The 22,911-nt window shown below is 37.6% G+C and overlaps 1 protein-coding gene and 1 long non-coding RNA gene across 2 annotated transcripts in view; one reads left to right on the plus strand and one right to left on the minus strand.

Moving 5' to 3' along the window:
- The window catches only part of LOC133244291 (uncharacterized), a 32,554-nt gene extending 26,273 nt beyond the window's left edge, over positions 1 to 6,281 (plus strand). Inside the window, exons 2-4 of the long non-coding RNA XR_009735357.1 lie at positions 436 to 723; positions 1,658 to 1,717; positions 4,383 to 6,281. This is a non-coding gene — a long non-coding RNA (uncharacterized LOC133244291). The remainder of the gene's footprint in view (positions 1 to 435; positions 724 to 1,657; positions 1,718 to 4,382) is intronic.
- The window catches only part of EPHX4 (epoxide hydrolase 4), a 37,436-nt gene that overhangs the window by 6,727 nt on the left and 7,798 nt on the right, over positions 1 to 22,911 (minus strand). Inside the window, exons 3-6 of the mRNA XM_061411238.1 lie at positions 19,793 to 19,950; positions 14,666 to 14,794; positions 10,333 to 10,436; positions 7,675 to 7,823 (exon numbers count right to left, since the gene is read on the minus strand). Coding sequence (XP_061267222.1) covers positions 7,675 to 7,823; positions 10,333 to 10,436; positions 14,666 to 14,794; positions 19,793 to 19,950 — 540 coding nt within the window. The remainder of the gene's footprint in view (positions 1 to 7,674; positions 7,824 to 10,332; positions 10,437 to 14,665; positions 14,795 to 19,792; positions 19,951 to 22,911) is intronic.

Here is a 22,911-nt window from a genome sequence, read left to right on the forward strand (position 1 = left end):
CCTGCAGGCAATTCAGGTTTATCTGAGGTCCACCTTCTATCCTCTGCTTCTAGTCTACATAGTAGTTAGATGTGTTGGATTTTAATAAACGCTTTTTCTTAATTTACCTAGATGATCTTATTTTTCCCTTTAACCTGTTAATGTGGTAAGTTAATGGGTTTTAATGCTGTTAGGTTTAATTGTTAATGCATGCTAGATTCTGTTTGATAGTATTTTATTTTGAATTTATGGATCTATATTTACAACATAACTTGATCTAATTTTCTGTGTTATACAATCCTTGTCTTGTTTTGTTATGGAAGTTATACCAACCTGAGAAAATGAGCTGAAGTATATACCTTCTTTTTATAATGTCTGAAAGAGCCAAGTCTAAGAGTGGGATTTTCTGGGGCTTCCCTGGTGGCTCATTGGTAAAGAATCTGTCTGCCAATGCAGGAGACATGGGTTTGATCTCTGATCCAGGAAGATCCCACATGCCATGGAGTAACTAGGCCCATGCACCACAATTTCTGAGCTCATACTCTAGAGCCCATAAGCCACAACTACTGAAGCACACCTGCTATGAGGCCCATGAGTTGCAACTACTGAAGCCCTTGTACTCTAGAGCCCGTGCATGCTCCGTGACAAGAGAAGGGACCACAGTGAGAAGCCCACGCACTGCAACAAAGAGAAGTCCCCGCTCACTGCAACCACAGAAAGACATCACAGCAACGAAGACCCAGGGTAATCAAAAATAAATAAATAATTTTTTTTTAAAAGAGTGGGATTTTCTGAGGTATAATTTATGTGTAAAACCACTTAGGCTTCTTTGTGTGGGTGTGTATGTATATGTAGTTTATAGATATGCTTAAATTAATAACCCAATTTCTTTAATGTGTATATCTATTCAGGTTTTCTATCTTCATGAGTCAGTTTTGTGTGTTAAGCTTTTCCTAAAAACTACCCATGTTGTCAACATTCTCAAATTTATTAACATAAAACTTTATATTTTAATATCTGTTATGTTTGTACTTATATCTATTTTCTCCTTCCTGATATAGTTTGTTCATGCCTTTTTTACACCAGTCTTGCCAAAAGTTTACCTATATTAATAGTGTTCAAAAAATCTGCGTTTGTTGATTCTCTCTATTGTTTCTTTGTTATTTATTGTATTAATTTCTGCTTTTTACCTAATTTTATTTTCCTTCTAATTTATTTTTGTTTACATGTTGTTCTTTTCCAAATATCTTGACTTGAATCTTCTTTTCTAATATAAGCATGAAAAACCATACATATATTTCTAAGTATTGTTTTAACTGTATTCTACAGGCTGTAATACTTTTTTCTGTGTTTACTAGCTTCTGATATGATTTTTTTGATCCACAAGTAATATAGAAGTTTGAGATTTTTCTGACTGTATTGAGTTTTCTAAAAGTTTGTTGCTGTCAATTTCCCACCACATTGTGTTCAGAGAACACAATCTATATGATATTGATCCTTTGGTTAAGGCTTGCTTTATGGTCCAGTATGTAAAAATCAATCCTTATGATATGTGCTTAAAAATATTGTGTATTTTCTAATTGTTGGGCGCAGGATTCTAGAGTTGATCATCACATTAAAGATGTTAATTGGATTGTTTAAATCTATATCTTTATTAATTTTCTGCTTGATTGATCAGTTTCTGAGAGAAGTGGATGAAAATCTCCAATAGTAACTGTGGATTTGCCGTTTTTTTCTAGTAAGTCTGTCAAATTTTGCTTTGTTATGTGATGCTTTGTTATCAGTTTAGGCTTTCAAAAATGTTTTTGCAGGCTATTCCTATAACTAGTCCAATTCCAAGTTCATTATGATTCCTTGGGTCCAAATTTTGGAGAGTCCTTGGATGGAAGTATGGTCCTGGGGAGACCTTAGGGTGATTTTCATACCTGAATATAATGTACTATACTTTATTTGTAGTCATTATATTTGTATAACCTTGTTTTTAATGATGTACTTGACCTTGACTCAGTTCAGTTCAGTTCAGTTCAGTCACTCAGTCATGTCCGACTCTTTGTGACCCCATGAACCGCAGCACGCCAGGTTTCCCTGTCTATCACCAACTCCCAGAGTCCACCCAAACCCATGTCCATTGAGTCGGTGATGCCATCCAAGCATCTCATCCTCTGTCGTCCCCTTCTCTTCCTGCCCTCAATCTTTCCCAGCATCAGGATCTTTTCAAATGAGTCAGCTCTTTGCATCAGGTGGCCAAAGTATTGGAGTTTCAGCTTCAACATCAGTCCTTCCAATGAACACCAAGGACTGGTCTCCTTTAGAATGGACTGGTTGGATCTCCTTGCAGTCCAAGGGACTCTCAAGAGTCTTCTCCAACACCACAGTTCAAAAGCATCAATTCTTCTGCACTCAGCCTTCTTTATAGTCCAACTTTCCCATCCATACATGACCACTGGAAAAACCATAGCCTTGACTAGACGGACCTTTGTTGGCAAAGTAATGTCTCTGCTTTTCAATATGCTGTCTAGCTTGGTCATATCTTTCCTTCCAAGGAGTAAGTGTCTTTTAATTTCATGGCTGCAATAACCATCTGCATTGATTTTAGAGCCCAGAAAAATAAAGTCAGCCACTGTTTTCACTGTTTCCCCATCTATTTCCCATGAAGTGATGGGACCCAATGACATGATCTTAGTTTTCTGAATGTTGAGCTTTAAGCCAACTTTTTCCACTCTCCTCTTTCACTGTCATCAAGAGGCTTTTTAATTCCTCTTCACTTTCTGCCATAAGGGTGGTGTCATCTACATATCTGAGGTTATTGATATTTCTCCAGGCAATCTTGATTCCAGCTTGTGCTTCCTCCAGCCCAGCATTTCTCATGATGTACTCTGCATATAAGTTAAATAAGCTGGGTGACAATATACAGCCTTGACATAGTCCTTTTCCTATTTGGAACCAGTCTGTTGTTCAATGTCCAGTTCTAACTGTTGCTTCCTGACCTGCATACAGATTTCTCAAGAGGCAGGTCAGGTGGTCTGGTATGTCCATCTCTTTCAGAATTTTCCACAGTTTATTGTGATCCACACAGTCAAAGGCTTTGGCATAGTCAATAAAGCAGAAATAGATATTTTTCTGGAACTCTCTTGCTTTTTCAGTGATCCAACAGATGCTGGCAATTTGATCTCTGGTTCCTCTGCCTTTTCTAAAACCAGCTTGAACATCTAGAAATTCATGGTTCAAGTATTGCTGAAGCCTGGCTTGGAGAATTTTAAGCATCACTACTAGCGTGAGATGAGTGCAATTGTGTGGTAGTTTGAGCATTCTTTGGCATTGCCTTTCTTTGGGATTGGAATGAAAATTGACCTTTTCCAGTCCTGTGGCCACTGCTGAGTTTTCTAAATTTGCTGGCATATTAAGTGCAGCACTTTCACAGCATCATCTTTCAGGATTTGGAATAGCTCCACTGGAATTCCATCACCTCCACTAGCTTTGTTCATAGTGATGCTTCCTAAGGCCCACTTGACTTCACATTCCAGGATGTCTGGCTCTAGGTGAGTGATCACACCATCGTGATTATCTGGGTCATGAAGATCTTTTTTGTATTACTTTTTTGTATTACCTTGATTACTGTACGTACAAAGAGTCAAGGGGTCAGTTGAGCTTTCAGAAGGTTTGAGCTAGATTTAACCTACATCAGGGGCTTCCCTGGTGGCTTAGACAGTAAAGAATCTGCCTGCAGTGCAGGAGACCTAAGTTTCATCCCTGGGTCAGGAAGATACCCTGGAGAAGGGAACAGCAGACCACTCTAGTATTCTTGCCTGGATAATTCCATGGACAAAGGAGCCTGGCAGGCCACAGTCCATGGAGTCGCATAAGAGTCGGACACGACCGAGCACCTCACATTAACCTACAACAATCTAGTTTAAAATTATCTTTTGCCTGTATGTAAAACTGTGAGTTTTGAACTTCACAGGCCTCCATTTTTTTTTGTTTTGTTTTTTCTCTCCAAGATAATTAACAGGATTCTAGAGCTTACTCTTGGGAATGCAAGTCCTCCTAATGAATGATTAATCGTTAGTAAAAGAATCACAAAATATGAGAATATTTTCCCTCTTTCCTTATAGCTACTTAAAACATACTGTTTTGCATCACATAGCTAACCCTCTGATAAAGGGATAAATTGAGAACATTTTAAAACCAGCATTCTTATCTCCTGTCCAAAATTTAGACTGGTGTGAAAATGTATTTTTCTCTCATAATAACTCTCTTAAATGTTATTTGTGAAAAGCAAATGACAAAACATGAGCTTCAGACAATGTTGCTATATCCTATAAAATGTAACCTGTAGCCTTTGCAATGTCTGTCTGCCTTGCTTGATAAATTATTACCTACAAGTACCTTTTGGGACTTTTCAGGTGGCTCAGATGGTAAAGAATCTGTCTGCAACGCAGGAGACCTGGGTTGGATCCATGGGTCAAGAAGTTTCCCTGGAGAAGGGAATGGCAGTCCACTCCACTATTGTTGCATGGAGAATTCCATGGAAGTAGGAGCCTGGCGGGCCACAGTCCACGGGGTCAAAAGAGTCCAGGATACGACTGAGTGACTAACACAAGTACCTTTTAAATCAACATCTCTATTTTTCAAAAAATACACATATATTTTTATACTTGTACATTTTGTTGTTGTTGTTAGTCAAAAAAGAAGATGTGGATTTACCTCTCTTTTCATTCATATAGTCTCATGGATTTCATATTCAAAGAATTTGAGAGATTTTGTTTCATTTAAAGTAACACCTGCTACAACTTTTTTCTATCCTCTTACTTTCAACCTTTTTGTGTCTTTGTGATTTACTCGTATCTCAATCAAATCCGACATTTTGGTTTTTAACTGGTAGGTGTAACACATTAATATTTATTGTGTTTATTGACATATTGAAATTGTTTTTGACTTCTTATTTTGTGCTTTCTATTTACCCTGCTTTGCTTCCTTTTTCTCCTTTCCTGCCTTCTTTTGAATTGATAGTTTCTAGTCCCTTTCTTGGAGAAGGCAATGGCACCCCACTCCAGTACTCTTGCCTGGAAAATCCCATGGACGGAGGAGCCTGGTGGGCTGCAGTCCATGGGGTCACTAAGAGTCAGACACGACTGAATGACTTCACTTCCACTTTTCACTTTCCTGCATTGGAGAAGGAAATGGCAATTTTCAAGAACACCCACTCCAGTGTTCTTGCCTGGAGAATCCCAGGGACGGGGAAGCCTGGTAGGTTGCCGTCTATGGGGTCGCACAGAGTTGGACACGACTGAAGCGACTTAGCAGCAGCAGCAGCAGCAGTCCCTTTCTACTGCTTTGGAAATAATATTCTATTTCTATTATTTTATTTTACTAGAAAACAAATTATTACATATATATTATATGTGAGTGATTTCCAACTTTATCTATCTACCTATCATTTATCTATTTATATGATTTCTAATTCCATTGTACATGTCAAATATAACCTGTCTTTTGTGTTTTCATTTCTTTATCTATCTAAGTGAAATTCTAGGTAATTCTTTTTAGATCTACCTTCCAATTCATAACCCTCCATAGCTTGTCTGACCTGCAATTTAACTTACTTATGGATTTTAAGACTTCAATAACATACTTTTCATTTCTAGAAGTTCTTTTGGTTCTTTTCCAGTCCTTTCCATCCTGTCATGATATTTTCCTTATTCTTTACTCATATTTTTATTCTTTCATATTTAATAATTTAAACTTACTTTACAGTCTTTATTACTTCTATTATTTGAAAATTTTAGGAGTTCTGCTGCAATTGTGTTCTGACTCACTATTGGTGGGTTGGTATTTTTTGTAATTTGGATTATCAGCTCATCTTCAGTGGACCTTATCTGTGGGGATATTGTGAGTCTGAATTGAGGTGTACCTTCCAGAGAGATTCTGTCTTTGTTTCTGCTAGGTTTCCTAGGGAGTGTTACCAGCCTATGAGGATGTTAAAATAGAATTTTTCCCCTAAGAATTCTAGTATTATGGTAGTAGCATAAATTCAAACCCCTAAACATTTTTAAGGCAGGCTGTGGCTGCTAATACTCAAAGAGAATATTTTTTCTCCTATGTACGTCCAAACTCAAATTTCCATGTCTTATCTTTCACACTATATTTTCTGTCTGCTGCTAAGTCACTTCAGTTGTGTCCGACTCTGTGCGACCCCATAGATGGCAGCCCACCAGGCTCCCCCATCCCTGGGATTCTCCAAGCAAGAACACTGGAGCGGGTTGCCATTTCCTTCTCCAATGCATAAAAGTGAAAAGTGAAAGGTAAGTCGTGTCTGACTCTTGGTGACCGCATGGACTGCAGCCCACCAGGCTCCTCCGTCCATGGGATTTTCCAGGCAAGAGTACTGGAGTGGGGTGCCATTGCCTTCTCTGATTTTCTGTCTAGACAATATCTTCTGAAACAAAAGCCTCATTTATCTGTTAGTGACTCCAAGATATCACATATCCTCACCCCAGATTCTCTCCTCTGAGTTCCAGACCCTTGTAGCCTACTGACTATTTGAATAATCTAAGACACCATTTCAAAGTCAACTAGTCTAAGATCAATAAAATTTATGACCTCAAAATGAGTTCTCTTCTAGTACTTTCTGTCTCAGTGATTGGCCTATCTGTAGAGTTGTTCATGGCAGGGATTCAGGAGTTATCTTTGACATCTGTCTTCTTCTCAGTTCCCCATCCAACCCGTTATCAACTGTGTCAACTTATCTCTTAAATATCTCTTAAACCTATCCACGCTCCCCATCTCTACTGCTTTCAGAATAGTTCAAGCTGCCATCTTCTTTAACCTGGATTTCTGAAGTTTCACCACATTCACTCTTTCAGCACATTCTCCATATTGAGTGAATATATCCAAATACAAATTGGATCATTTTTCTGCTTGAAACTCTCACTCACTGGCTTCACATTCATGGCTCTTAATATGGTCTCCTTGGCTCTGCTTAACCAGCCACTGCCTACCTCTCGGACTTATTCTCATTCCCTTCTCTTCTATGCATCCTCACTTTCTGTGCTCTGCCACTTTGTTACTTAAAACCATAGCCTTCCATCTTCCTGCACAGCCTTGGAAGAGGCTATTTTCTTTTTCTGGAATGCCAGTCTCCCTACCCTAAACTTTATCCAGTCAATACCAAACTCATCCTTTATTTCCTCATTCAAACATTATTTCTTCCATTCTCATCCCTTTCTTTCAAAGTCTTCATGTTAGTTTGTAACTATACATTCATTACTGCAGTTGTTTGCTTGATGCTGTTTTCTCTACTCAGCTACAAGTTTTGTGAGATCGAGGACCTTGTCTCATTTTGCTCATTATAGTATTCTGAGTGCTGGCATAGTCCAGAATATAGAAAGTGCTTAACAGATATTTTTTAAATGATTATTTTAAAATATAACTAAAAATATACATCTATTCAAAGTCCAAAGGGACAGAAGTGGATAGAGTTATGGATAAAACAAGTTACATCTACATGGGATATCTAGTGTATTCTCTTTATTTTTCCATATGTTTAATTTTCTATAAAAAAAAAGATTATGCAACTTATAAAAACCAAAATAATTTGAGTATCTGGATAAATGGTGAACTTAATTTTAGAAATCGAATATTGGCTCTGTAGGGAATAAATATTTTGTTTAACTAAAAAGAACAAATTATACTGACCTGAAGATATTTCGGTAATGGTTAATTGGACCACTTAATGCTCCAGGCTGAGAAAAAACATAAATATAAGCTTCAAGATCTTCTGTTGTTAGTCGACATCCTTTTCTTCCAATGCCAGTGCTGTGACTAGTAAACAGATGTTTCAAAACCTGGTAAGTGAGAAAAGAATAACTAAGACTTTTCAGCTACTTCACAGTAACTAAATATTTGGCTTCTGAAAGAGAATGATGGTCAGTGTGCAGTGACTGCTCCCAACTTCTGCTCTAGCCAGGTTGGAGACCTCATTGTTTACAAGCACATTTTATACATTTCTGCCGACCTGGCTTTATTTTTGATATTCTTCCCTTTAGTCCCCCATGCACACTTCACCTTTTTTTCCACACTTCACCTTTATGAAAAGCATCCTGTTTTCTTGGTGTGTATTCACATTCTGCTGAGCTAAGTATTATCTCTATCCTAAAGCCTACCCTAATATTCCAGCTAACAACTGTTTATCTGTTTACTGACAACCAATCCACCACCACCCCGTTTGAACTTCTTTTTGACCACAACCTAGAGTAACAAACACATTTTACATCATGATCCAGTTCATAGATCTACATATATATTTCTAAAACAAAAGTTTAAAGAAATAATTCTCATACTTATTACAGCATGTAGTGCTATCTTCAATTCTGTTCCACTTTATATTTAAGAATTCAAACTGCAAGTCACTTTACTGAATTGCAAAACTTATATCATGACTCACAAATGGGTCCCCCCTACAATCTGAAATCTCTATACCGGCATTTCTCAAAATATGTAACTAGCTGAATCAGAATTATTGGGATTCTTTTGTAAAAAATTTATTTTTAATTGGAGGGTAATTGCTTTACAATATTGTGTTGGTTTCTGCCATATAAAAATATGAATCAGCCATAGGTATACATATGTCCACGCCCTCTTGAACCTCCCTCCCACTTCCCACCTTATCCCACCCCTCTAGGTTGTCACAGAGCACTGGTTTGAGCTCCCTGAGTCATACAGCAGATTTCCACTGGCTATTTGGAATTCTTGTTTAAAATTAGACCCTCAACCCCAAAACATGCTTGCAAAAATATTAAATGACATGTGCAGGAGGTGATTCGTTGCAACCTTATTTGTGACAGAAAAAGAATGGGAACAAATGTTTATCAGTGGGTGGGGTAGTAGTGGTTGAATAAACTATGGCATAGCCACACAATGGCATATTAGTGTTTTTAGGACTCTAAGAAAAGATGGAGACAATCTCTATGCTGATGGTGGAGTCATCTGCAGGATATACTGTTAAGTGGCAAAACGAAGCAAGGGTGGAAAATAGTGTTTATATTAATAGAATGTTATCTTTTGTGAAAAAAGGAGAAAACAAATATATGCACATTTGCTTATGTTTTTAATAGAAAAAATAAAAAGATGAAACAACACTAGCCAAAATGGTTTCCTATGGGAGAAAGAAGAAATAGGATGGAGATAGAGAAACAGAGATAAGTAAGACTCCTCTGAATGTACATTGTTTTATTAGACTTTTAACTTAAAACCGTATATATGTTTCATATAACATCATGGAAGTTATGTAAAAATTCTGTAGTCTTAAATTTGCTTTGGAAATGTGGATAAGAACTCATAATTTTTTTTCTGTCTAAAAAATCTCCCGCATTGTAGGCAGACACTTAACCGTCTGAGCTACCAGGGAATCAGCATCAAAAAATATGTAAGTCCAAATCCTGTCCAATGGAAAGATCCAGGAGCAATGAAAATTCAGTAACAATGATCACCTAAATCATGGTCTCTAAATACTATATCCTGCTAATAGGAGCCAGAGCTCCTTCAGTAAATGACTGATTCCAGATCTGGAACAGGACATAAATAATGAACTTAGGACGTTAAGGAGGCAAGCTACTACTGACAAAGGGCTCTTGTGTCATGAGCACACAGACTTGTAAAAATTTGGGCATCAAAGAGAATAAAGACTGTGATCAGTTGATACATCAGTTCAGTTCAGTTCAGTCGCTCAGTCATGTCTGACTTTTTGCGACCCCAGGGACTGCAGCACGCCAGGCTTCCCTGTCCATCACCAGCTCTGGGAGCTTGCTCAAACTCATGTCCATCAAGTCAGTGATGCCATCCATAGCAAACAGATTTTCAAAAATCATGAACTCATAATGATATGGAAAAAACCTGCATTGGTCATCACTGGGGGCTTCGAGGGCACCAACTCATTACTCTGGGCATTGTTTATAAAGGGAAATTATGAAGCATTTATCCTGCCATTCTGTGGGAACTATATTTCTTTTTTTTTGCATTGGAGGAGATGCCTAAGACAGTGCATAACACATAACAGATATACAATAAATGATTATTTAAAATCAGAACAACATAAGGAGGACTGGTTTTGTTGTTTTTTTTGTTTGTTTTCAGTGCTTTAGTCTATCTTTGTTTTATTCTTAACTTCCTAATTTGTTATCCTCTTGGGCACCAATCTTTTCTTACTTTAACTGAGGTATAATTAACATATCATATTATGTTAGTTTCAAGTGTACAACATAATGATTCAATATTTGTATATACTTCAAAATAATCATAAACAATAAGATCACAGACAGTAAGTCTGGCTAATATCCATCACCATATTTGACTTACTTTGAAATCATTTATGGAGAACATAAATTCTGGGAACCATGGTATCTGGAAGAAGTAATAATAGCTGGATTTGAACAGCTGGGCCGGGTGTCGTAAAATATATTCTGAAATTAAAATGCCATGTTAGACCTTATCCAAGTGATATGAATTACTATTGAAGTAACTTCTTTTTAAGACAATTTCACCTTTGAGATGATCCCATAAAAGTATTCACAAATAAGGCTTCCGTATATTTCTCTTTGGAACAATTTCTATGTTTGTATATTTTATTTTGGATATTTTTTGTATTTTAAATATTTATAGCACTTTGAATAAAAAGAAAGTTCCACTTCGTGAAGTATGGACTCAAAAGGAATACGAAAACTCAAACAACATTGCCTTTTCTCCAAGGTTATTATCAGTGACTTAACACTTTTCCTAAGGATACATGGGGGAAATGTCTATTGTTTAAAAGATTTTCCTGGCAGGCTGATTTAAATATCTTATTCATTTGGCCTCAACAGAAACTAAAGCATTTCCTTTAAATTCATTCATGTATCTAGAAAATGCCTTCATTTAATGAATTTTTGAATATCTACTATGTGTGAGGGGATTTAGTGTGAACAAGAGAAAAGAGGTTCCCATTCACCAAGAACTTACATAATAAATAAGTAATGAATACTTGAAAGATCATTTTGGTTAGCAAAAATACCATAAAGAAAATTAAACATGGTAATCTGATTGAAAGCAATGGTTGGGTGGTATGGGAGAGGAACTATTATTTAGTAAAGGTGGTGAAATAGGCTTCTCTGGGGATGTAGGAAGAATGTCAAGGAAAAGAAAGTAGGTCCTGTGCTTGGCACATTAAAGAAGCAGAAAGAAGGCCAGGGTGGCTGGTATGTAGTGAATGAGGAGAGGAGATGGTTATGAGATGAGTCAGAAAGAAAAGCAGAAGCCCAGTTAGGTAAGGCCAGAATGATAACAATTTTAAGTGCTTTGGGAAGACACTGAAGTTTTAAAACTAGGGAATAATGTGATCATACATATTAAATGTTGGAGAAGGAAATGGCAACCCACTCCAGTGTTCTTGCCTGGAGAATTCCACGGACAGAAGAACCCGGTAGGATACAGTCCACGGGGTCGCAAAGAGTTGAACACGACTGAGCGACTAACACACACACACACACATTAAATGTGCATACTTGTGTATTGTGTACTAAATTTTCCTCACTATAGAGGTGATTTTTTCCCCTCATTTCTAATATTGTAACTGTACTCATCATGGTTGGATTTTTAAAAATTATATTTCTCAGATAAGTAGAGCACTGTTATGCTTATACTTTTTGTAAAGTCATCATTGAGTAAGATTTACTTAGCCCTGCATTAAGAGATATCAATACCATTAAGGGGAAAATATATTCATATGACTTAAAGACCTCATATTGACCTGACCGGGGTTGAACCTATTATTAATAGTTCCAGAAATATTCAAGTATTTTCTTACTTGAATGATCAATTATAATTACAATTACAATGATCAATTACAGTATGCACAATAGCAGTGCATGTGTTGCTTCAGTCGTGTCTGACTCTCTGTGACCCAATAGACTGTAGCCTGCCAGGCTCCTCTGTCCATGGGATTCTCCAAGAATACTGGAGTTGGTTGCCATCCCTCCTTCAGAGGATCTTCCCGACCCAGGGATTGAACCCACATCTCTCATGTTTGCTGCATTGGCAGGTGGTTCTTTACCATTAGTGCCACCTGGGAAGCTCCCGTATAGCAGTACCACCAAAATTACATTTACGCTAGGGTCCTGATCAACTGAACAAGCATGTAGCACAACTTCTATTGCCTAAGGCAACTGAGAGAAATATGATGAACCTCAGTTTGATATTTGATTCCTAAGCAGTCGCACTATTTACCTTAACCAAGATAGGATAATTGGATATGTACCTAAAATTTAACTTTTACACATATTTATACAATATTTATGTAGTCATGTTCCATTTCTCCTTCACCTTCTCTAATTTTGAAGAAGAAATAAAAATATGTTGTTCTGAATTTTTTTTCTTGGGGGACAATACTGTGGATTGTGACAGTACTGAACCTCAGAAAATTTGACAAGAAGAAAGAGGACAAAATTATAACTTATGTCAAAACCAAATAAAAGTATGCCTAGCCATTTTCACAGGTGGTGGTTGTTTTGTTTTTGTTTGCTTGTTTGTTTTAAATCATTCTTTTAAGAGTTCTCTTTATAGCAGAGGTTCTGAAACATATCCCATGTGGACCCGTGGGGATCCTCAAGACCCTTTCAAAAGATCCAGGTGGTCAAACTATTTCAATACAATACTATTAGTTTTTCTCATTTTTCTGACATTTGCACATATGGTACAAAGGCAATAGTAGATAAAGCCATTGTTGCCTGAGCACAAATCAAAGCCGTAGCACGAAACAATACCACACTGTTTATAATACATCGTATTCTTCACACCACACACTTGCTGTAAATAAATACATAAAGTGAAGTGGCAGTTTCACTTATGAATGTGTTTGATGAAATAGCAAAAATTATTAATTTTATTAAATTTCTACCTTTTGTATGTGTCTTGTGATGCAGTTAGAAAATATATATACATATTTAAATATATAATATATATATAAGGCAGTTCTGTTGAATACCAAAATCAACGATTATCTAGAGGAAAAGCAATTCTTCAGCTGTTAAGTTGAATTAGCTGCCTTTTTAATAAAATATCATTTTTACTTGAGAGAATGACTAACAAACTATCATCAGTCAGACTTGGGTATTTAGCAGATAGTCTCCTGAAAATGAACAAAGCAAGCCTGTCATTTGAGGGAAAACAATCGGTGTTTGTTGTCAATTATCAAGTTCAAGCTTTCAAATGAAAATCAGAATTTTGGAAACTTGTATCTGCTACTGTGAGCTTGACAGCTTTTCTATAAAGACTTTTTTGATGAAATTGGGGTGATATTAATGAAAGTGATTCTTTGATATCATATACTGAAATGTGTCAATTTATGGAAGACCTGCATAACTCAATGAACCAACATCTTTCAATGCATGATGACTGCAAAATCATGCATAGGTAAAAAAAAATCCATTCAAAGGGCTAGAGAGACCAATGGATTTTAATGTGACAGAATATGAAAAGTTCATTAATATGACATCAGATTGCACATTGTTACTAACCTTTAAGAAATCACCAATTTTTTTAGTTTGGTGTAGTATTAAAGGAGAATATCCACACTTATTTGAAAAGGTTATTAAAATACTCCTCCCTTTTCCAATTACAAATCTGTGTGAGGCCAGATTTCTTCATATACTTCAATTCAAACATTCGCAACAGATTGAATGTAGAAGCAGGTCTGAGAATCCAGCTGTCTTCTATTAAGCCAAAAATTAAAGAGGTTTGCAAAAATGTAAAATAATGACACTCTTCTCACTAAAATTTTGTTTTGGAAGATGTAGTTCATTTTCAGTAAAATGTTATACATGTTAATATGTACTGGATTAATTATTTTTTAATGAATGAATACATAAACATTTAGAAATTTCTCATTTTTAATTTCCAATACAGTCAATGCATATGGGTATAACTCATATAAACAAATGTTCAGTGGGGTCTTCAATAATTTTTAAAAGTATACTGCTACTGCTAAGTCACTTCAGTCGTGTCCAATTCCGTGCGACCCCATAGATGACAGCCCACCAGGCTCCCCTGTCCCTAGGATTCTCCAGGCAAGAACACTGGAATGGGTTGCCATTTCCTTCTCCAATGCATGAAAGTGAAAAGTGAAAGTGAAGTCGCTCAGTCATGTCGGACTTCTAGCGACCCCATGGACTGCAAGCCCACCAGGCTCCTCTGTCCATGGGATTTTCCAGGCAAGAGTACTGGAGTGGGGTGCCATTGCCTTCTCCATTTAAAAGTATAAAGGAGACCAAAAATTTGAGAACTGCTGCATTAAAGAACGCTGCCATTCTTGATATTCAAAGCAGTCAAGCAAGAGGAAAATTTATTTCTAGGCTGTCAAGATTCTTTGCTGTCAAAGTAATGTTACTGCATTTTTCCTTTAACTCTCCCCAAGTTAGCAGTAAAATGTCTTCTAAAAAAAATAAGATTATGCAAGCAAATATAAAGCTACACTTCCTTTGACTCTTCAGGAACATTTAAAGCCAAGATAACTGATATTTATGTGTGCTAATACCATAGTTTAGTCACTTAATTTAAAAAATATTACATTAATTGACTTTTACTGTTTTTAATCCAAGTGTCAGTGACAACAGTGAGTTGTCATGCTATCAAAGATGTCTTAATGGAAATTTAAACTCACCTGTAAATACATTTGGATGAGGGAAGTTAATAACAATAAGCTTCATCACCATTTCTGGATAACAGATGGCAAATAGCCAAGCAATCATGCCTCCCCAGTCATGGCCAATAAGAACACATTTGCTATACCCTGTAATTGAGAAATGAATGTTGACATCATTGAAATGGTGGGTGCATCGTTACTGCATATATACTAGATATGTTTCTAAAACTAACCTTTCTACTCTCCTACCATAATTATGTACTTTCTGCAGATATTGAGTTTGGTGTTTACAAAACCTGTATGTATGAATCTGCTAGTGTAGTTTTTTTTTTTTTTTTTTAAACTTTACATAATTGTATTAGTTTTGCCAAATATCAAAATGAATCCGCCCCAGGTATACATGTGTTCCCCATCCTGAACCCTCCTCCCTCCTCCCTCCCCATACCATCCCTCTGGGTCATCCCAGTGCACTAGCCCCAAGCATCCAGTATCGTGTATCGAACCTGGACTGGCAACTCGTTTCTTACATGATATTTTACATGTTTCAATGTCATTCTCCCAAATCTTCCCACCCTCTCCCTCTCCCACAGAGTCCATAAGACTGTTCTATACATCAGTGTCTCTTTTGCTGTCTCGTACACTGGGTTATTGTTACCATCTTTCTAAATTCCATATATATGCGTTAGTATACTGTATTTATGTTTTTCCTTCTGGCTTACTTCACTCTGTATAATAGGCTCCAGTTTCATCCACCTCATTAGAACTGATTCAAATGTATTCTTTTTAATGGCTGAGTAATACTCCATTGTGTATATGTACCACAGCTTTCTTATCCATTCATCTGCTGATGGACATCTAGGTTGCTTCCATGTCCTGGCTATTATAAACAGTGCTGCGATGAACACTGGGGTACACGTGTCTCTTTCCCTTCTGGTTTCCTCAGTGTGTATGCCCAGCAGTGGGATTGCTGGATCATAAGGCAGTTCTATTTCCAGTTTTTTAAGGAATCTCCACACTGTTCTCCATAGTGGCTGTACTAGTTTGCATTCCCACCAACAGTGTAAGAGGGTTCCCTTTTCTCCACACCCTCTCCAGCACTTATTATTTGTAGACTTTTGGATCGCAGCCATTCTGACTGGTGTGAAATGGTACCTCATAGTGGTTTTGATTTGCATTTCTCTGATAATGAGTGATGTTGAGCATCTTTTCATGTGTTTGTTAGCCATCTGTATGTCTTCTTTGGAGAAATGTCTATTTAGTTCTTTGGCCCATTTTTTGATTGGGTCGTTTATTTTTCTGGAGTTGAGCTGTAGGAGTTGCTTGTATATTTTTGAGATTAGTTGTTTGTCAGTTGCTTCATTTGCTATTATTTTCTCCCATTCTGAAGGCTGTCTTTTCACCTTGCTAATAGTTTCCTTTGATGTGCAGAAGCTTTTAAGGTTAATTAGGTCCCATTTGTTTATTTTTGATTTTATTTCCAATATTCTGGGATGTGGGTCATAGAGGATCCTGCTGTGATGTATGTCAGAGAGTGTTTTGCCTATGTTCTCCTCTAGGAGTTTTATAGTTTCTGGTCTTACGTTTAGATCTTTAATCCATTTTGAGTTTATTTTTGTGTATGGTGTTAGAAAGTGGTCTAGTTTCATTCTTTTACAAGTGGTTGACCAGATTTCCCAGCACCACTTGTTAAAGAGATTGTCTTTAATCCATTGTATATTCTTGCCTCCTTTGTCAAAGATAAGGTGTCCATATGTGCGTGGATTTATCTCTGGGCTTTCTATTTTATTCCATTGATCTATATTTCTGTCTTTGTGCCAGTACCATACTGTCTTGATAACTGTGGCTTTGTAGTAGAGCCTGAAGTCAGGTAGGTTGATTCCTCCAGTTCCATTCTTCTTTCTCAAGATCGCTTTGGCTATTCGAGGTTTTTTGTATTTCCATACAAATTGTAAAATTATTTGTTCTAGCTCTGTGAAGAATACTGTTGGTAGCTTGATAGGGATTGCATTGAATCTATACATTGCTTTGGGTAGTATACTCATTTTCACTATATTGATTCTTCCAATCCATGAACATGGTATATTTCTCCATCTATTAGTGTCCTCTTTGATTTCTTTCACCAGTGTTTTATAGTTTTCTATATATAGGTCTTTAGTTTCTTTAGGTAGATATATTCCTAAGTATTTTATTCTTTCCATTGCAATGGTGAATGGAATTGTTTCCTTAATTTCTCTTTCCGTTTTCTCATTATTAGTGTATAGGAATGCAAGGGATTTCTGTGTGTTGATTTTATATCCTGCAACTTTACTATAGTCATTGATTATTTCTAGTAATTTTCTGGTTCTTTGAAAGGATAAATAAAATTGACAAACCATTAGCCAGACTCATCAAGAAACAAAGGGAGAAAAATCAAATCAACAAAATTAGAAACGAAAATGGAGAGATCACAACAGACAACACAGAAATACAAAGGATCATAAGAGACTACTATCAACAATTATATGCCAATAAAATGGACAACGTGGAAGAAATGGACAAATTCTTAGAAAAGTACAACTTTCCAAATCTCGACCAGGAAGAAATAGAAAATCTTAACAGACCCATCACAAGCATGGAAATTGAAACTGTAATCAAAAATCTTCCAGCAAACAAAAGCCCCGGTCCAGACGGCTTCACAGCTGAATTCTACCAAAAATTTAGAGAAGAGCTGACACCTATCCTGCTCAAACTCTTCCAAAAAATTGCAGAGGAAGGTAAACTTCCAAACTCATTCTATGAGGCCACCATCACCCTAATACCAAAACCTGACAAAGATGCCACAAAAAAAGAAAACTACAGGCCAATATCACTGATGAACATAGATGCAAAAATCCTTAACAAAATTCTAGCAATCAGAATCCAACAACACATTAAAAAGATCATACACCATGATCAAGTGGGCTTTATCCCAGGGATGCAAGGATTCTTCAATAGCCGCAAATCAATCAATGTAATACACCACATTAACAAATTGAAAAATAAAAACCATATGATTATCTCAATAGATGCAGAGAAAGCCTTTGACAAAATTCAACATCCATTTATGAGAAAAACTCTCCAGAAAGCAGGAATAGAAGGAACATACCTCAACATAATAAAAGCTATATATGACAAACCCACAGCAAACATTATCCTCAATGGTGAAAAATTGAAAGCATTTCCTCTAAAGTCAGGAACAAGACAAGGGTGCCCACTTTCACCATTACTATTCAACATAGTTTTGGAAGTTTTGGCCACAGCAATCAGAGCAGAAAAAGAAATAAAAGGAACCCAAATTGGAAAAGAAGAAGTAAAACTCTCACTATTTGCAGATGACGTGATCCTCTACATAGAAAACCCTAAAGATTCGACCAGAAAATTACTAGTGTAGTTTTTTTGAAAATTTAGATGCCCAGGTCCATTATAGACCTAAAGATTCAGAACTTCTCTTGGGAATTTATACTTAAAGAAAAAGTCTGAAATAGTTCAGCTCTGGTTACATAAACCTGAGTTTGGAAAACCATGGTAAAGACTACACATACCTAGGTCATAAGCAAGATTACATTATTCATTTGACTAGAAAATTGCATGATGACAAAATTAGGCCAAGTCTGACTGAATTACCACAAAATATGAATGATATATGGCTGTTGGAAATCACTGTCTCTGATTTTATTGTAATCACACTAAATTACAATGCTGTATTGACACCCCCAGACTGCATCCATTTTTTCTCCTCTAAAAATATTGACCTGATCTATGCTCTCATTGGGAGAAGGCAATGGCACCCCACTCCAGTACTGTTGCCTGGAAAATCCCATGGATGGAGGAGCCTGGTGGGCTGCAGTCCATGGGGTCGCTAAGAGTCAGACACGACTGAGTGACTTCACTCTCACTTTCCACTTTCATGCATTGGAGAAGGAAATGGCACCCCACTCCAGTGTTGTTGCCTGGAGAATCCCATGGATGGAGAAGCCTGGTAGGCTGCAGTCCATGGGGTCGCACAGAGTCGGACACGACTGAAGCGACTTGGCAGCAGCAGCAGCATGCTCTCATTAGACTGTTGTAGAAATGGGTCTTTGGTTTCATGGGTTTCTCACTATACTGGCTCTATAAACACACTGGGTTTTAGTCAAAAGGGATGCAGTGGATTAGATTATTGCTATAAAATATTTACTCCTCCTTTTCGTCTTCCCAGTGCATAAAGGTAGTATACTTTACCACCAAGCTCCCCCACCTTTTCTGGCCTGAGGCATGCAAGATCTTAGTTCCCCCAGCAGGGACAGAACCCGTGCTTCCTACAGTGGAAGCATGGAGTCTTAACCACTGGACCACCAGGGAAGTTTCTTTACTATCCATTTCATATTAGACTTGGCAGTGTGATTTGCTTTGGTTTCTTGGTGGCTGTATGACTTGATTTGGGGCTCAGTCATGTGACTTGCTTTTGACCAATGAGCAGTGACCAGAAACTTGAAATATGTTTTGCTATGGGGCTCATCCTCTTGCCACTTCAACCACAGTGAGAAGAAGAGCTTCCCCCAGGTAGCTTCTCTCCTTTAGCTGGGGCTGCAACCCAATTCACTCTGAGAAGTCAATCCTAGCTGGACCTGTGGCCTGAGGCTAAGACCCAGAAGGGTTCAGCCTAAGGTTGACCTGCAGATCCAGCATAGGAATGAATGCCTTTGACTGTATGTCACTGAGATAGGGGTGGTTTGTTACACAATATTATTGTGGCACTAACTGATCAATAAAAGATAATGCAAGTGTTTCTGCATCTAACAATATGTTTAAATGAATATTTAAGTGTGGGTTCTAAAGAAATAAACTTTCTGAGAACAAGAATCAAATTTCTAATAATTAGTTCTGAAAATAATAAATAGTATACATTAAGTCAGTTTTTAAAAACAAATTTTGAGAGTCACTTTTGGCTGGTAACTGAATAGTTATTCTGGATGTATAATTTTAAATTCCTTCTATAGATATTTTGAGTTGTATACGCCAAATGACAGGATCCAGATAACAGCTCAGGTAAATGGAAAGTACCATCCCAAGAAATGAGGTTATCAATTCACAATTTGTTGAATGTTAGTTCATTAGAAAGAATGAATACTATTTTTTAAAACCTACCTAAAGAGTCTAAAATATCCTTTATATCTGTAATTAGACAGTCCAATTTATAATTCTCTCGATGAACAGGAGCATCTGATTCTCCATAGCCTCTCAAATCCAGTGCTACAACTCTATATTCACTTTTAAATTCCCTTAGTTGGTGACGCCATGAATACCTGCAGAAAATAAGATATGTTAAAAATACCACACTAACGAATATAAAGAATACCATTACAGATTGTCTAAGTGGAAAACTGTAAGTAACTTCTCATTTTAGAGAAAGGTTATGTAGCCATGTGTGGGCAGGAAAGAAAAAACCTGTTTGAAAAGAAAGCACTCACATTATTAAAATTGACTTTTTTTTTTTTTTTTAAACCAGCTCCAGTGGGAATGTAACAAAGGGTGAGAATTTACTGAAACTACAAAATACCAGATACCCTTAAGAAATGTACCTAAGAAGTCAATTTTCTAAGCTTTGCTTATATAATGCTTACCACTATCACTTAGTCTGTGCCTATAAGTGCTTCTGTATATTGTACCATTTGATTCTTTCAAAAAACTTGGGACCTGCCCAGGGACCCAATCCTCGGGAGGCTGTCACGCCTCGACCTGCCCGGGGATTTGATCTCTAGGAGGCTGTCACGCCTCAGTCTGCCTGGGGATCTGCACCCTGACCCGGGGATGCCTGGCTCTCAGGTTGCAACAGTTCTGGGTAGGATGAACTTACATCATATCTATTCCCGTCCACGGTGGGCAAAACAAACCTCTTAATTATCTATTCCTGTCCACGGTGGGCAAACTAGCAATGAGTTACAAATCTCTTAATTCTACCCAGCATTGGTAACACTGGAGATCTTGGGGACACCCAAACTCCAGTCCGGGGGGTCCCAGGAGGTCATCACGACTTGACCTGCCTAGGGATCGGTCTTTGAGAGGTTGTCACACCTTGAAGTGGGGAGATGCTGGTCAAAGGGTATAAACTTCCAGCTGGAATGAGTTCTGGGATCTCAAGTATCTGGGATCTCATGGTGATTATAGATAAAAATACTGTATCAGAGACTTGAACATTGCTACAAGAGTAGATCTTAAACACTCTCAGTATGAAAAAAAAAAAAAAAAAAACTTGCAAGATGAAAATGTATTTTCCTAGAAGGGGGATTTTACTCAGCTTGCTGGTGCTGGTGCTGGTAAGTCGCTTCAGTCGTGTCCGATTCTGTGCGACCCCATAGACGGCAGCCTACCAGGCTCCCCCATCCCTGGGATTCTCCAGGCAAGAACACTGGAGTGGGTTGCCATTTCCTTCTCCAATGCGTGAAAGTGAAAAGTGAAAGTGAAGCTGCTCAGTCGTGTCAGACGCTTAGCGACCTCATGGACTGCAGCCTACCAGGCTCCTCCATCCATGGGATTTTCCAGGCAAGAGTACTAGAGTGGGGTGCCATTGCCTTCTCCGATAAAACAACTACTTAAGATAAATCTCTGAGACATCCCTGGAGACCCAGTGGTAAATGAGACAGGGTCCTTGGGGCTGGTGCACTGGGATGACCCAGAGGGATGGGAGGGGGAGAGAGGTGGGAGGGGAGTTCAGGATGGGGAACACATGTACACCCGTGGTGGATTCATGTCAATGTATGGCAAAACCACTACAATATTGTAAAGTAATTAGCCTCCAATTAAAATAAGTAAATTTATATTAAAAAAAAAAAAAAGAATCTGCCTGTCAGTGCCAGAGATACAGGTTCAATCCTTGGTCTGGGGAGATTCCACATGCTGAGGGGCAACTAAGCCCGTGTTCCACAATTAGAGAAGCCACCACAATGAGAGGCCCCAACACCACAACCAGAGAGCAGCCCCCATTCACAACAACTAAAGGAAGCCTATGCGTAGCAGTGAAGACACAGCACAGCCATAAATAAATAAATACATGAAATTTAAAGAAAAGAAAAAAGATAAACCTCTGCTTGCTAAAACAAAATTCTTCTGAGAATATCCTGAACTATAAAGACAAGCAAGTGTGTGGTTAAAAACATTTAACAACAAAAATGGCCCAGGCACTGATCAATTAGAATGGCCCCAGGGACAGCCAGGTCCTGGAAGCTTGCTAGACCAGGTGTTCCCCTTATGCTTGATAATAAAACTGCAGAATTAATTGAAATACAGAGCTCCATGAGAGTTCCTTCTTCTAAGAAGCAAAATCATTATGGATAACAAACAGAAAAAGAGACTTGGATTTTTCAAAGTGACTCACTGTGTTATAGAACTCAAAATATGCATTAAAAGCATCTGCATGCACATCTGTTCATGGAAACACAGTATAAAATTATCTGACAAAGACAAATGGTAGATCATTGTCTGGAAAGATTTTTGGAGCACAATAGGAAAGAGAACAGAGTGATCTGAGATTATAAACCAATAATGAAGGGAGACTGCAATGAAAAATACACAAAACAATGAGAAGGAAGAAACAAATCGACCACTTTACATCAACAGCTAGATTATCAGGAAAGATGTCAGACACATATTAGGATTTATGAATGGATAGAGTCTTTGGTCTATTACTAGGATATCTATGATTTGTGAAAATCTGCAAAAGCACTGCCAATGAACATGGATTTGAAAACTTTAACAAAAGTGTCTTTCTTAATAATCTAGATAATCTCTCTGGGTTGTAATAAACAACAGAAGCAGTTTGATTCCTTAGAAGATGCTCATCTGTCAACACATGTGATTTTATTTTTTCATGTTGTCGTTGTTGTTCAGTTGCCCAGTCTTGCCTGATGCTTTGTGACCCCATGGACTGTGGCACGCCAGGCTTCCCTGTCCCTCACCATCTCCAGGGGTTTGTACTCCCAGTCTCCTGCATTGCAAGCCGATTCTTTACTCTCTGAGCCACCAGAGAAGCCCTAAAAGGGGATGCCATGGCTGCATGGGCCAGGAATCGAACCTGGGCCTCCCATGTGGCTGGCGAGAATTCTGCCACTGAAGCACTCATGCACCTATTTTCTCATAGCCTTACTTAATATTTTGAATTGATTTTTTTTTATGTCTTTGTAACTGAAGCCTAATTCTTTCTTCTTTATAATCCTTCATACCCAATCAATAAAGTTCAGTAAATTTAACCTCTTAAATATTAATATTTC

The sequence above is a fragment of the Bos javanicus genome, chromosome 3, assembly GCF_032452875.1.
Source record: "Bos javanicus breed banteng chromosome 3, ARS-OSU_banteng_1.0, whole genome shotgun sequence".
Classification (NCBI taxonomy): Eukaryota; Metazoa; Chordata; class Mammalia; order Artiodactyla; family Bovidae; genus Bos; species Bos javanicus.